This window comes from Mercenaria mercenaria, chromosome 15 (assembly GCF_021730395.1).
Source record: "Mercenaria mercenaria strain notata chromosome 15, MADL_Memer_1, whole genome shotgun sequence".
Taxonomy (NCBI): domain Eukaryota; kingdom Metazoa; phylum Mollusca; class Bivalvia; order Venerida; family Veneridae; genus Mercenaria; species Mercenaria mercenaria.
Window position 1 is genome coordinate 16514960 of NC_069375.1, and position 16435 is coordinate 16531394.

The window sequence follows — 16435 nt, forward strand, 5'->3', positions numbered from 1 at the left end:
CAAACTTTGTTTGTTAGGGTATAGTAATGTGAATAGGCGAGGTAATTGAATTGAAGTTCAATACTAGGATCCCCAACAACGGCGATACTAATCCGCAATAATAATTATTAGAATGGGATCTCTGGCTTCTTTTTGCATATCGAGAGGTGAAAGCGAAAAATGTTCAAAGTGATATTAAATAAAGAAGCAGCTAGAACCTTTTCGCTTTCACCCCTCGATATGTAGATCAGCACTCTCTAGATGTATTCGGTCGTGGTCCGTTTTGCAGACTTGTTGTCTCTGACAACTTTCACTGATGGCGGGTCATGGGTTAGAGCCCTGTTTCCGACTACTGCTCTTCTGGTGAGGAAGTAGTTAGATGCTTAAGGACTTTGAAGTCTAGTACTGGTCTTTCCAAGTAACGATGGTTAGGTGAACTGCCCGCATTATATAACAGAAAATACTGTTGTAAACGGGCGTTTAGTAGAATAAATAAACTAGATATACTCATGCTCAGAGTTTTGCTGAAGAACGGTCAAAATGTACAGTAAAGCGTATTGAAAGCCAGTTACCCTAAATTTAATAACATGTGAACTATATTTGTTTTTGATCGCCATATGATTTCCAAAAATACTATTTGAAACGGCCAGAATTCTTTATTTTTTTTAAAAAGAGCTTAAAAACTGTTGTTGCTGGTTTGGCTTGTAGCGAGAGCGAAAGTGTGAAAGAAGCATGTTTCTAGTCATCTTATGTCTTGGATGATCATATATTTTCGCGAAGCTTAATGTTGACGTATTTTGAAATCTGAAGCGGTTTGCTAGGTTAAATGTTCGCGTATTATCAAACATTAGACCCAAATACAGTTACGTCCGTATTTAGAAGCAAGATGCCTCCGGTGATAGAATTTCAGGTATGTTGTCTGTGTTAATACCAAAACGAATAAAGTTTTATTTGTTTTACTATCTTTATTTATTTATTAGGCCTTCTATATTTGTATGTTTTCATGTCCTTTTATATTACCCTTGATTGCAACATAAACTTATTCTTTATTTTTATTCTTAGTGTTACATTATTTATGACCCATGAAGAAGGTGCTTACCTTACGTCTGAAAGTTGTGTAACGGTCGTCTATAGGTATCCAAAATTACATGGCATACTCTATTTAATGCGTTAATATTGTACTTTGTCACATATTTTCCGTATAGGGAGTGTAATAGCCATGTTCGATCACATGACCCTAAATAGATATCAAGAGATATTCACTTAATGCGTGACTTAGAGTCTGGGGTTAGGTGAATATCTCTCTCAACGTTGCTTACATTGGTGTCGAGTGTTTATGATGACGCCATATTTTCATGTGATCGAACATTAACAAAATCGTGATGCACAAAACAGCTGGTGATATAATAAACGGTTTCACACTCCCTATACATTAAATGTGTGACAAGTCATATGTTTCACATTTGTTGACTTCCTTTGAAGAAGAAAAATAAATTGTTGAAACGTTGAAAAAATGGAGTTTGTCTTGTAGTGCTCTTTCTTTGAATAAGATGACGTTAGACATACTTGCCTTCTCGTCAACGTTTACGTTGCGTTCTTTAGACGTTTCATCCCTAACTGACGCACGGAGCTTCATTTGTTTTTAGTGCGGTGATAAAATGAAACAAATAGATATACAGAATGACGATTTCGGTGAATATCCAAATCTATATACCTAATGTGTAATAAACATAAATGTTACTTCATTTCGAGCATAGATTTGACCTTTTTAAGGGTTACACTGGAAAAAAGCAACCTGGACTTGATGCTGATGAGTTCTAATTAATCAAGATTAAAAAGAAGAGGTAAAAAAACAAATAAACCACCTCTGTCCTTGAATCCTTTATATGTTCCAATATTTGATCATTGTAAAAAAACTTCACGTCTTGATATGGAGTAATAAACATTCAGTACACACACTGGGCAACTATGTAAATGGACATAATTATGTCACGCGGATGCGGCGGCATTTTATGCAAGATCAAAGACAAATACATTTCTTTAATTTGAATACAGATGGATGTAAAAGGGGGCATGTCAGTAATTTTGTCAGTTTTGAAAATTAATGCGGACTGAATGATAAATTTGGAAAGTTATGTTTGGTGACCGTTTACTCAGCATTTGATGGATCAATAATATTCTATTTAATGCACTATTAAGAAGCCTTAATGCTATCATATAGCATAAGGGTAAAAGAAAAACAGTAAAACAGTCGCGAATATTTTGTAATGGTGAAAGGTTATAAATTATTGACGATACATATTTGTGTATTTGTTGAAATCATGCATATAGCGACAATAAAACGCTCGCTAAAAATCTTAGGTTTAAGTGACGAAAGTATATGGACCGGTTGTGTCTCGATGGAAAAAATGCTGAGACATTACAGTGGTCTGATATTTCGAGATCAGAATTGCAAAATCGCTCATTTAATACTCTGGCTATTTGTGAGAGCATTGATCATTTAATTATAAGCTATGAGAGCTAAATCTTGTTTTACCCGAGTTCTTTCCTAAAATAAAATTCAATAAGAAAGGTGAAATCGAATCGAGAGAGGAATGTTTGCCAAATAAAATAAAAATCATTTACCTTTGATCTTAATTTGAAAAGTGGTTAAAATGTGTGTCAACGTTTTAAGCTTGTTGCGACAGCATTGACTTTTAAATCAAAGCTGTGAGAGCATAGATTTTGATTATTCAAGTTTTGTCTAGATACAACTAAATTCATGTGAAATCCAATTGGGAAAGGCCTATATGTCAAATAAGAATCATTTTGCTTTCTTGGCAAAATTAAGAGTAGAAATTGATTAACCTGTCAGCCAAAGGTTTGTGCTTGATGTGACAGCATTGGTCCAAAGCAACTGGCTGTGATAGCATGTTTTTGACTATACCCTAATTTTCTTGAAAATATCACTATCCACGTGCAGTAAACTTCACAAAGTATTGCGTTGGTAGGGAAAAACGCAATCTGTGTTAATTGCGGCATTGCATTCAACGAGAGGAACGAGAAAATCGCAGTTCAAAAAAGTTCATTCTGTGAGAGCTTTTGGAATATTTTAGAGTATTTTACAAAATATATCTTAAAAAACTTTACCTTCAAAAACACCGTTTTACTTACGAATTCTACTTGGCGTGATACCCCAGTTGAAACGTCACAAGTCACATGATTGTGCACGCAGTAAACTTTACAAAGTATTGCGTTGGTAGGGAATAACGTAACCTGCGTTAATTGCGGCATTGCATTCAACGAGAGGAACGAGAAAATCGCGATTTTAAATAGTGCTTTCTGTGAGAGCTTTTGGAATTTAGAACGGACATTTTTCGAGTTCGGCGATCTACCCAGAAATATGCCAATTTTTTGAGAGAAATCCTACCGAAATGATCTTAGATGTCAAAGAAAACGAAGCGGTGACAAATTACTGGTCGTTCATCAAGGAACAGTCGCTTGGGTTTGGTTTACAAGCCATTTGAAAATACGCTTGCTTTGGAAGCATTGGGTTTGTCAAGGTTACCAGCAAAACTAAAGCAGACACGGAAATATGCTATATCACCGGAGGTACGCATTTATATAATGACTTGCACCAGCTAGTTTTCATTTTACAAAAATATATCTTTAAAAACTTTACCTTCAAATAACACCGTTTTGTTTACAATTTCTGCTTTGTGTGTTACCCCAGTTGAAACTTCACAAGTCACGTGATTATGCACCGTGAAGTAGCTGTGCGGACAAAACGTATACCTGTTGGTTCAAGTCTTGCATCTGACCAAAGTTTATCTGAAAAATTTAAAAGTAGAAAAATTGCCACACTTATCTGATTCAACTTGATGGCCTATTTCTTTAAAGAAATACAATTGTAGTCTAGATAACCGTTGTAAGAACAAAATGAATAAAAATCTTTATAATTTCTCAGATAAAAAACAAAGTACTTGTCACCAGCGTTTCAAGAAAAGCAATATTACAAGAAACAAGTAGGCTTCTTTAAAAAAGAAAAGAAACCTAGGAGAAATACAGTTTTGTTCCTTTAAAAGTTATATCAGGGACATGGATAACAATTGTTATCTAGGTCTCTGGTTATATGATATGTTGTGCTGTATACAAAAATAGTTTCCATGATGCAGAACACTGTGACCTATTAGAGGTCATCATTCTGTTGGTGATGGCCAGCCTTCGTATCAAGTTTAGAGATCCTAGACCGAAGCTGTCTTGGAAACAGTTTCCCTGGTCCAGGTCAGTGTAACCACGACCTAATGATCTCAAAATCAATAAGTCGTCTTCAGATTATGATCAACCTCCGCCAATCCGACTGCAGACCGAAGTATTTCCTAGTTACTGAATTTCATTTAAAAATGTTCAAAAGGTACCACTGTGATTATTGTTCACTTAGTCTTTGGCTCCAAGTCCGAACTTGGTCCTGGTGAAAGCTGCCATATTGGCATCTTACCATCTTTGAGAGAACCTCACAAGCTTGTTTGTCAACTGCCCCGTTCGTTTTTGCCCAAGAGAATAGCTTCCGAGATGCTTTAGAAAAGCTTGGAAAAAAATCCCAATCGAACCGATGTCTACCAGAAGTGAAAAAACATATCATTCTTTTTACATGTATTTTTTCAGAGATTTTTATTGTTACTGTGCTATTTGAAAGAGAAAAAAAGAGAGAAAACAACAACAACAAAAAAAACCATTTTATCCTTTTATTTGTTCTAGTTTATTATTAAGTTTGTAAGTTTTATCTGTCGAATTGCTGCCTTGTTTTGATCACGTGATTAACATCTCTGCTACCTCTTTCGATTATCAAGTGGAAGACACAGATGATCTTCTAAAAACAAAAGACGCACAATCGAACATCTCGGAAGAGCTATTCTTATTCCGGCAGATCTTCCGTGGCCAAAACGGACGGGGCAGACGAACCGCCAGTTAAACAATAAATCTATTTAATTGAACGAAATATATTTTAACGTGATTCAGTGCATATGCATATCTTTGAATACTGCGAACAAAGAATAGTAATTATATATCTATATATTTTGCTATTAAGAACTGAACTTCTTCCAACATTTGCAACAATAGTATTACACTATAAATTATTTCGTTATTCAAAACGAACAATTATTTTCGTCTTAGAGGATTTCAAAACTTACTTGTGCGCAAGCGCATTGGGCCATTTTAGACTGGTTCATCGTAATATGTGCTAGAAAGTGAAATCCTAGTTTGAAAGCCAACACTATCGAGAGGTCTAGACCTCTCCAATAACAGTCAGAATTTGTGAAATACGTTTAATATGTAAATATTGTAAGAATAAAAGCAATACTGATAGCATAAAATTACATTGAAATTTGAAACGGTATGAGGTGTTTTTGAACTCATGGCAAAGTATATTGAAGTGAAACACCTTACCACCGCGCCATCGAGTCATTGTTTTTTTTATAGGTTGTTTCAGTAATAAGACATTTCCAGGATACAAATATTGCGTGAACTAACGAAAATCACTGAAAATATTGGCGAAGAATAGGTAAATACTAGCAGACAATACGTTTACGATGCCGTCAGTCATTTCTCATTGGCCGAGCGGTTACGGTATTTATGTGTATGTGTCTAAATGCGCATCTGTGCAGTCTAATCATGATTGTCTGCATTGTTCATATTTAGTCATTAAATTCACGATGAACATAGAAATTTGGTAAGGAAATGGTTACACTGTTGTAAAAACAACAAGGAACAAGACATTTACTAGTTTAACAGTCCCAACAGAAAAGGGACATTGCTGATCTCGGACCTGACAGAGTCAATACATTTCTGACAATCCGTCCTCCAGTATTTACAATGCTTTGGTTTTCATAAGAAACGACATAATACTGTGCGATACCTATAGATACGTATCCGCACTACTATTAGTGATGGAAGCAAAATATACGCATGCGTTAATAATATAATGACTTAACACCTCAGGTGCAAATTTCGTGGAGCTTAAAGGTCAAAAGAATGAAAGGTTGGTAATTAATATATAGAGGATATTTGTTTGTTTTGAGTGAATATGGAATATATCTCACTGAGAAGTGAGAAAATTTTAAATATTTTCACGAGCGCGTAGCGCTAGTGAAAATGTGAAAATTTTCTCATTTCGAGGTGAGATATAAGGTAGATTTCTAAAGGTAAAGGTCTTGTTTATTATAGTGTCACCCCTATTGAAAGGGCCAGCCAATTTGGCTTATGAGACACCTTTATTGTGCGTACCAATTACCTCCCAACTCCTACCACTATGCCAGGCGCCAGGCGGATAGAAGTCGGTAACCATTCATTTAACTAGCTCGCGGCTCACGATCCGGCCTTTTCGGAACGAGTCCCATGACAAACATCCCCCGGTCGAACGCTCCCCATGGGGCTCGAACCTTCGACCTCCCGATCCCGAGGCGGACGCCTTAACCACTGGGCCAAGGTGACCGGTAATATATTCCATATTCACTCAAAACACATTTTCTTTTTATTTTATGCTCAATTACGTTGAGATGTGCATTTTGCAAGAACTTTTAATCTCAGCGCGGGAAACAGACGCGCGTAAACAGACATGACGTCAGACGTGTTGTGACGTTATAAAGACGCACACAACATAAAGTTCCATTTTATTTTATTTTTTGCTGCATAACGTTATGAAATTCTCATTAAGTTAAATAATTTGAATCGAGAAATATACTATAAAGAACAAAGTGCAACTACAATTTTAATCCTGTTTTAAGCAAATAATTTAAAATTCATACACAATGTATGAGGGGGCGGAGCTATATCTCTCACAGTGTGAAAATATAGATTTCATATTTTCACAGTATGAGTGATGAGATATGAAAATATTTAACTGATAGAATACAGTATTTCATTAGTTAGCGCTCGTGAAAATATTTTAAAATTTCTCACTTCTCAGTGAGATATATTCCATATTCACTCAAAACAAACAAATATCATCTATTTACTGGAATTTTACACGCTATGGAGATTTTTATTATTAGATTAACATCAGTTCGTCTGTGTGACATGTTGATTGATTGTTTCAGTTTTTCGTGTTCAGACCGGAAACGGCCAAAATACCGTCAATGCGTGGGTTAATGGTGGATCCGGAACAACAAGTGATCAAAGTTGCATATCCACTAGCCAGTCTTCAGGGTGCTCTAAACATTACAGAAACCCTTCTGTCAACAACTGGAACACGTTGAATGTCAAACAGGTTTGATCCTCTATCATGAAAGCCAAAATAAGTCAGTGATGACTATTTTTCATGAAATATTTATTGACACAACAATTTGTGTTTTGACCAGTTTGCGTATGCAGTGGTGTGTACAAAATTTAACTGATGACAAGGGGACTGAGACAGATTTCCTCTGCAGATAAATTATTCAGATCTGAGGATAATGATAATACATAGCCCTAGAAATTTACAGGATCAGTTTAGGATCAAGACCGGGCCTACCTTGTAGGTTGATTGATTTTGGATCCTTCCTCATAGAGCAAAAATGATAATTTCAACAGTCGCGTTCTCAGCTCGTCACACAATTTTATGTACTTAAATAACGGAAACATTGCCAATTCTGACGCCCAAACTTATTCTGCATATCCCCAATGAAATCCGTTGGGAACGTTTTTAGGTACAAGAACAGAGTATTTGTAATGATTACATCTCTGAAAATAAATTTATATTGACATTAAAGCATAAACTAGTATTGCTGACCCGCACCTCTCACATCATATTTTCCACGATTTAAGTCTTTTAATTAAAATCATGAATTAAATTCAACCCATTTGAAGTTTCTACATGAATATTAATGTTTGATTCATTAAAGAAAGTCAGTCTGACCAGTATATTATGACCTTTGTGGATTTTTCAAAGTCTTCGTGAAAGGCAACGTTATAATATCAGATCATAAAATAAGTCATTCCGATAAAGTCAAATGAGTAAGGATACATCAGAAGAAATGTAACTTTATGTTTGTTATTTTACCTCTGTCACTACGAATGTAAATAATTATAATTGTATTAATTTTCAATTTTCCCCGTTTAAATTTACATTTACATGTGCTAGGCAGCTAGAACGAGAGCCAGTCTGTAGAAATTGCTGGCTGACTATACCCATATTAGGAAAGAAGTGTAACGTGCTGATTATACCCACATTAAGAAAGTGGTGCATTTTCATGCTTTGTCATTTCTTACACAGCCAGGTTATTTTCATGCAGCCGTTCTCAAAGATACGCACACATAAGGACAAAGTGCCGATTATACCCACATTCGGAAAGTAGTGCCTTTTCGTACTTTGTCATTACACTTATACAGGTTCGCTATTCATTGTACAAGAATGAGAAGGAAGTGGCCTACGTGTTGTTCAATGGCGAAGAAAGCAATATGATCAACTGGTTTACACGCTCAAGGATAATTATCAGCAGTTATGAAGACATAACTGATGCAAGTGGCTGGATCCTTTTTGGCATTGATCCTGGGTAAATATACTCGGTCAAGAGTTTTATCGTTTATAATTTTTTCCGAGTTTTCACTTCCGGTTAAAGTTTAGCAATTTGTACCATGTGAATGTTATGAAATGAAAATCCCGCTGTTTGAAATAAGGGAAGTTTGAAAATGTAGTTTTGTTTAAAAAAAAAACTTCTGAAATACATGATATAATAACGCTTTAAATTATGATCAAAGATACAAATTAACTTAACTTCTTTAAAAAGGAAATTCAGTTTTAGCTGTTGCTAATCATGTTATTTCGTTACCTTTGATTCTTTAAGTGATTGAGATTGGGAGTCAGACAGGGCCACGTAGCGACCCTCCAACTTTTCTGGTAGAGGAAGACCCAAGATGTCCCGCTGTGTATTATTTCAGACATGGAGTTACACCTGTGCGGGACTACCTTTCCGTATGCCAGGCTTTGAACCAATAACAGTGAGACATTAATGATTCGAATTCAACGACCTTAACCAATTAGCCACAGAGACCCCTCTCTCCCGCCTACAATATGAGCTTATTTCAGTCCTGAATAGAAGAGCCGACATGTGAAACAGCATTCCTTAGGAACAAATTAGTTTTTGAATATTTTATGTTTAAAGATTTCAGGAAAGAAATTTCATCATACAACACGAGGTCGGAAGTTGCAAATATGCTGATATAACCCACTTCCTCACGGTAGACAGAAATGGTTGCTGTTGTTATTACGATAATTTTGGAAATAATCCGTATATCTGGTACAGTGTCGGGACAACAGCACACAGTACGGGAAATAGATGTTCGTACTTTTCTTTGCCTTTCTTAAATTTTATATTTATAAATAGTTAGCGCTGTTAATATCTTTCAAAATTATTACCTCTTGTTTAATGACTAGGTTCCTTTGTTTTTAAAATGTTCTGAACAGAGAGGTGTTCCATAAAGAGGATAATGCTGCACTATTCAAGTTGATTGATCCATTCATTCATTTCTCACCGCATTGCAATGTCTTATACACTCATACTTCTGCTAGTAAACATACTGTATCGCAAGATGGCTAGAGAACAGCTATATGTCAATGAGCAAAAACCTCATAAAAAACGTCATATTTACAAGAGACAAACTTCGCCCATGATAAGTTATTAAGCAGATTATCTTTTTTTCCGGAGATCGAATGGTAGCACATTTAACTGTAAATCCAGAGATCCGGGGTTTCTTAGATGATCTTGAGTTTCTTCCATCCAACTAACAGAGATGAACTGGGACTTTATAGAAATGAAGGACTTGTGAGTACGAGTGCTCTAAACCGGGTACATTAAAGAACAAGGCTCCATCCAAAAGAGCTGAGTTATCAACCCTTCTCCCTCTCTCTTGTTCTTGACGCTTTGTCTTGTCAGAGCATTCTGTAACTGCACTGGTAGAGGATAAATTGGCGTCCTTGTTAGGCTGTCCTTATATGTGTATATGTATATGTAGAGAATATAAGGATTCTGACTGATATATATCTGTATATAGATTTATTAGGTAAATCTCAAAATTTTCAGCTCTTTAAAACCTTCAAAAAGCCTCCTCTTCTGAAGCATTGGTCAGACTTTAAACTGATTTAGCAGAAATATTGAAATGGTGACTCTGTACAGGAATTGTTAAATCCATAGTTTTCCTGATATTCCTCTTTAGAATTACTGTTTCTCCACATTATTTCCTAGAAGTCTTCCCTATATCACACATTACCCTAACCCCTTCCGACTAGAAAATAATCATGTTTACTTTTCTAAACATTTTCAAATATACGAGCACGATATTCTTCGAACAGCTTTTGTTCTTAAAGTATAAAAATCGCAGTTTTTAACGTGTCTGGCCTATACTTTGAAACTAAGCAAACACAAAAGTGGACCATAACAAGACCGTATGTTCCATGCAAGGGCCATGTCTCTAGCTCAAAAGGCATTTTTCACATTTAATTCATTTGAGAATAGTTCATGTAACGATAGTCAAGTAAACAATGTGTCGTTTGTAAGACTAAGTCCCCTTTAGCTCAAGGGGACAACTGGAGCCAACATATTTTAAAGTATGTTTTCTTTATCAGTGTACAATATGCACTGAGGATTTTAATGTTATTGCAATATATATCATAGGGAACCTCTGTTCAAAAGAATATATATGAATATAGTCTTGTTGAAAAGTTATTATTTACAACATTCTATATGTTGCTCAGGGTGAGGTGTTTAATGGTGTGGTATTCGAAGTTCGTTGTCCTACATCAACAAAAAATGTCTTGCCAGTAACCCACAGACAAATTTCAAAAAAAAAATCGAAGATAATTAACTTGTATAACCCTCTCCAAAGATTGTGTAAGCCTGATGTGAAACTCAGGTGTTCGATCCGGCCATTAAGCCCTCTTGTTGTCCTCAAGAATGTATTAAAATCACTTGATTCAAACGTTCATTATAGGTGAAAAACGAATATTTGTTTACTTATAATAAAGTTCATAGAACTATTCATGTTAAAGTAATATTTTTTCCATATTCATTATACCGTCCCTTAAACAGATGGGGACTTTATATTGCTCCTTCCTCTGATATTTTATTTGTGTACTTTCTTGTTTATTTTTCAGCTGCCTTTGAATTTGCTGACACGGCAATGATCAGCATCATACAACACTAAAATGTAAACAGTCTACTTAAGGATTTATCAAGAGAGTATATAAAATATGCAGAATGCAAAAAACAATATAAGCAAATGGCATGTCTATACGCACTGACAAATGCCTGGAGCTGAATAACCTCATGAGTAACAACATAAAATGAAAATATTTCTTCATATTGTACTGAAAAATAAAATGTTAGCATATTTGAAATAGACTTGCTTGTGCTTGATATCATTAAAGAGCCGCGCCATCAGAAAACCAACATAGTGCATTTGCGACCAGCATGGATCCAGACCAGCCTGCCCATCCGCGCAGTCTTGTCAGGATCCATGCTGTTCGCTCACGGTTTCTCTAATTGCAATAGGCTTTGAAAGCGAACAGTATGGATCCTGACAGATGGATGCGCAGGCTTGTCTGGATTCATGCTGGTCGCAAATGCACTATGTTGGTTTTCTCATAGTGCGGCTCATTTATCACTGGCTTACGTTTACAGACATGATAGTGACCAAGACGGACGTGTTTTGGTACCAGAAGAAAGAATAACAAGGACAATGATCCAACAGAAATAGCCACAAACAAATTCCCACAGCAGCGTATATAAATAATAACAAATACATGTAGTCAACAAGGACTAGTGTAAACAAACATACGTAGTAGTGGTATATTTGGAATGCTAGTGAACTCGACCATGTTGTAGTTTGTATCCATTTATTGGACAGAGCGCCCGTATAGAACACAGAGAAAACCTAAAAACATAAAACAGTAAAATCAGGAATATGAAACATACAAAAATAGCAAACGTGAAAATACAGATTTCACAAAATACAACTCCCGCGGTTATTACTAACTTGAAGAACAAATGCTTAAATAGAATAGCTTACCAGATACGTCTATTGATGGTACATAGAGGATACTTGTTGGTTCTGAGTGAATATGGAATATTATATCTTAGGATACTGAGAAGTGAGAAAATGTGAAAATTTTCTTAAACCGAGGTGATATATTCCATATTCACTCAAAACAAACGGATTTTCTTTTTATTTTATGCTTAATTACGTTGAGATGTGCATTTTGCAACAAATTTTAATCTCAGCGCGGGAAACAGACGCGCGTAAACAGACATGACGTCAGACGTGTTGTGACGTTAGAAAGAAGCACATAACATAAAGTTCCATTTTATTTTATTTTATTGCTGCATAACGTTATGAAATTCTCATTAAGTAAACTAAATTGAATCGAGAAATATACTATAAAGAACAAAGTGCGACCACAATTTTCATCCTGTGTTAAGCAAATAATCTAAAACTTATACACAATGTACAAGTAGATCGGTTCTTACAGTGAGTGATATGCAGTGAGTGATATGGATTATATCTCACTGATAAAACTCAGTATTTCATCAGTTAGCATGGAATAAACTTAAATACTAATAAAAGTAAGTTGTCCAATGGTAAGGACGATTTACCAAAAAGTACAAATGTAGCAGACTAAAGAAACTTGTGTTCAGTAGCAAATGATTCTAAAGAATGATGCATAGAGTGCCGTGCAAATGTTTATCTAAGACAAAACACAAAAAAACAGTCATTATATATAAATCTGGCTAACATGTTTAAAATGGACACGTCATCATAATTTAGAAGAAATATTTGTTTGTTCATATCAGATAGTAGCGAAATGTTTTTATACTTTTCAGAATATTTTTTTTTATAAAATAAGCCATGAGAGCGGAATATTTAGAGCAGTTTAATCAAGAGTTAATGTTGTTCATCTTCGACCTCCCCAGGGTCACGGTTCCTACATCACCTGTTTTCCAAAGGAGTTTTACTGTATGCACGAGTAGACACATGACTGGACATGACTAGACAAACACGGAGTACAACAAAATACAACGGGACACAGAGTACAGAATGATACAACAGACTACGGAGTACTGATACGACTGCTTTAACAACATATACTTAAAAATATGACAACAGAATTAAATCATGAATTTAAACAAACAAGTGAAATTTGACTTTGCTACAAACACCCTCTGACTTCCTGAATAAAGGAAAAAAAATTGGCTTTTCTATTCCGTCCTATCCGATCAAGAAACTTTACATTGAACAATGCACACTTAATGTTTATTTGCGTTTCTTTTTTTTTTTAATAGTTCCCCTTTTTCCAATTTTTAGCTCACCTGAGCAATGCTCAGGTGAGTTTTTCTGATCGCTCGATGTCCGGCGTCCGTCGTCCGTCGTCTGTCGTCTGTCGTCTGTCGTCCGTCGTCTGTCAACATTTAGCTTGTGTATGCGATAGAGGCTGTATTTTTCAATTAATCTTCATGAATATTGGTCAGAATGATAACCTTGATGAAATCTAGGCCGAGTTCGAAAATGGATCATCTCGGGTCAAAAACTAGGTCACTAGGTCAAATCAAAGAAAAACCTTGTGTATGCGATAGAGGCTGTATTTTTCATTTAATCTTCATGAATATTGGTCAGAATGATAACCTTGATGAAATCTAGACCGAGTTCGAAAATGGGTCATCTCGGGTCAAAAACTAGGTCACTAGGTCAAATCAAAGAAAAACCTTGTGTATGCGATAGAGGTGGTATTTTTCAATTAAACTTCATGAATATTGGTCAGAATGATTACCTTGATGAAATCTAAGCCAAGTTCGAAAATGGGTCATCTTGGATCAAAAACTAGGTCACTAGGTCAAATCAAAGAAAAACCTTGTGTATGCGATAGAGGCTGTATTTTTCAATTCTTCTTCATGAATATTGGTCAGAATGATTGCCTTGATGAAATCTAGGCCGAGATCGAAAATAGGTCATCTGGGGTCAAAAACTAGGTCACTAGGTCAAATCAAAGAAAAACCTTGTGTATGCGATAGAGGCGGTATTTTTCAATTGATCTTTGTGAATTTTGGTCAGAATGATTACCTTGATGAAATCTAGGCCGAGTTCGAAAATGGGTCATCTGGGGTCAAAAACTAGGTCACTAGGTCATATCAAGTAAAAACCTTGTGTATGCAATAGAGGCTGTATTTTTCAACTGATCTTCATGAAATTTAGCCAGAATGATTACCTTGATAAAATCTAGGCTGATTTCGAAAATGGGTCATCTGGGGTCAAAAACTAGGTCACTAGGTCAAATCGAAGAAAAACATTGTGTATGCAATAGAGGCTGTATTTTTCAATTCTTCTTCATGAATATTGGTCAGAATGATTGCCTTGATGAAATCTAGGCCGAGATCGAAAATAGGTCATCTGGGGTCAAAAACTAGGTCACTAGGTCAAATCAAAGAAAAACCTTGTGTATGCGATAGAGGCTGTATTTTTCAGTTGATCTTCATGAATTTTGGTCAGAATGATTGCCTTGATGAAATCTAGGCCGAGATCGAAAATGGGTCATCTGGGGTCAAAAACTAGGTCACTAGGTCAAATCAAAGAAAAACCTTGTGTATGCGATAGAGGCGGTATTTTTCAATTGATCTTTGTGAATTTTGGTCAGAATGATTACCTTGATGAAATCTAGGCCGAGTTCGAAAATGGGTCATCTGGGGTCAAAAACTAGGTCACTAGGTCATATCAAGTAAAAACCTTGTGTATGCAATAGAGGCTGTATTTTTCAACTGATCTTCATGAAATTTAGCCAGAATGATTACCTTAATAAAATCTAGGCTGATTTCGAAAATGGGTCATCTGGGGTCAAAAACTAGGTCACTAGGTCAAATCGAAGAAAAACATTGTGTATGCAATAGAGGATGTATTTTTCAATTGATCTTCATGAAATTTGGTCAGAGTGATTGCCTTGATGAAAACTAGGTCCGTTTTGAATATGGGTTATCTGAGGTCAAAAACTAGGTCACTAGGTCAAATTAAAGAAAAATCTTGCGTATGCGATAGAGACTGTTTTTTTTCAGTTGATATTTATGAAATTTGGCCAGGTTGATTGCCTTAATGAAATCTAGGTCGAATTTGAATATGGGTCATCTGAGGTCAAAAACTAGGTCACTTGGTCAAATCAAAGAAAAAACTTCTGTATGTGATAGAGGCTGTATTTTCAGTTGATCTTCATGAATTTTGGTCAGAATGATTGCCTTGATAAAATCTAGGTCGAGTTTGAACATGGGTCATCTAGGGTCAAAAACTAGGTCATATCTAAGAAAATGCTTGTTTTATCGCAAGAGACCATTTTTTTGGTCCAATCTTAATGAAAATTGGTCAGAATATTTGTTTCCATGAAATCACTAGGTCAAACATGTTTTTCGTTGTTATGGAGTGTTTCTTAGGTGAGCGACCTAGGGCCATCTTGGCCCTCTTGTTATTTTCTACATTTATGAGTTAGGCATTTCTTTTCAAATAAAATAACATTCTCATTATTCCGAACACGTACCATAAATAAAAATAAAAGTTTGTCCAATAATAATTTCGTTTTTCTGACGTAATACCAAAACCTGAAATAAACTATTGATTTTCGTCTTTTTAAATGTGGCATAGCTGGATTTATATCAGAATTATGAGAAAAATAAAAGGTCTCACAGTTAGCAGGCGTGTCGTTTCTGGCGGAAGTACTTCGCAATACCCATGACAACCCATTTGAAGAATCTTATCCTGGTTCGTTGGCTGCAGCAACGCAATTGTAGAGTAACGCAAGTGCAAACTTAAGTTTCAACATTAATTTATTTTCACTACAACAGTTCGTTCAACAGTTTTATACTAAATATAAGTTTTGGTAAGTTTATTTCAAATTTTCCTTTAGGCCAACTGGCCCATGAGGTTAACAAACATGGAAATGGCGAGACAATCATATAAACGGAGGAGGTTGTTAACATCCAGTTTTTTTTACATAAATAGCACATTCTAATATTACAACATTAGAATTACAAATATTTATACATAAATACCCATAATCATACCAGTATAGACATACGACAAATTATTTATCATTTTATCGGTGCAATTTGTGTTTAAAGCGTGTACAGCTTGTTATACAAACATCAAGAAAAAATGCAAGACAATTTGAATAATTGATAAAAAATATATTGCAACGCTGTACATTATCCTATATTTAATGTCCATGCTATGCTGAGCTTGCCGAAACGAAACACAAGGTCAACAGATGAATCTCAGAAATGAAAGATTGTTATGTTGATAATACATTTGTAATTTTAAAATTCAAACTGCGCTTGCATATTACCGTGTAACATAATATAACATATATAACATATACCTATAAAATACCTATAAAAGTGCATATAACTTTCACTTAATGTTTCTACTAGTTATTAAGTACGAACTAATTACATAGAGTTTTTCCTAAGCTGAA

General features: G+C 35.4%; 1 protein-coding gene across 1 annotated transcript in view; it reads left to right on the forward strand.

Annotated features, from left to right (window-relative positions):
- The window catches only part of LOC123545809 (neurogenic locus notch homolog protein 1-like), a 38479-nt gene extending 27156 nt beyond the window's left edge, over positions 1-11323 (forward strand). Inside the window, exons 8-11 of the mRNA XM_045332139.2 lie at positions 7056-7225; positions 8326-8489; positions 9099-9274; positions 11087-11323. Coding sequence (XP_045188074.2) covers positions 7056-7225; positions 8326-8489; positions 9099-9274; positions 11087-11136 — 560 coding nt within the window. The 3' untranslated portion in view covers positions 11137-11323. The remainder of the gene's footprint in view (positions 1-7055; positions 7226-8325; positions 8490-9098; positions 9275-11086) is intronic.
- Positions 11324-16435: the final 5112 nt, after the last annotated feature.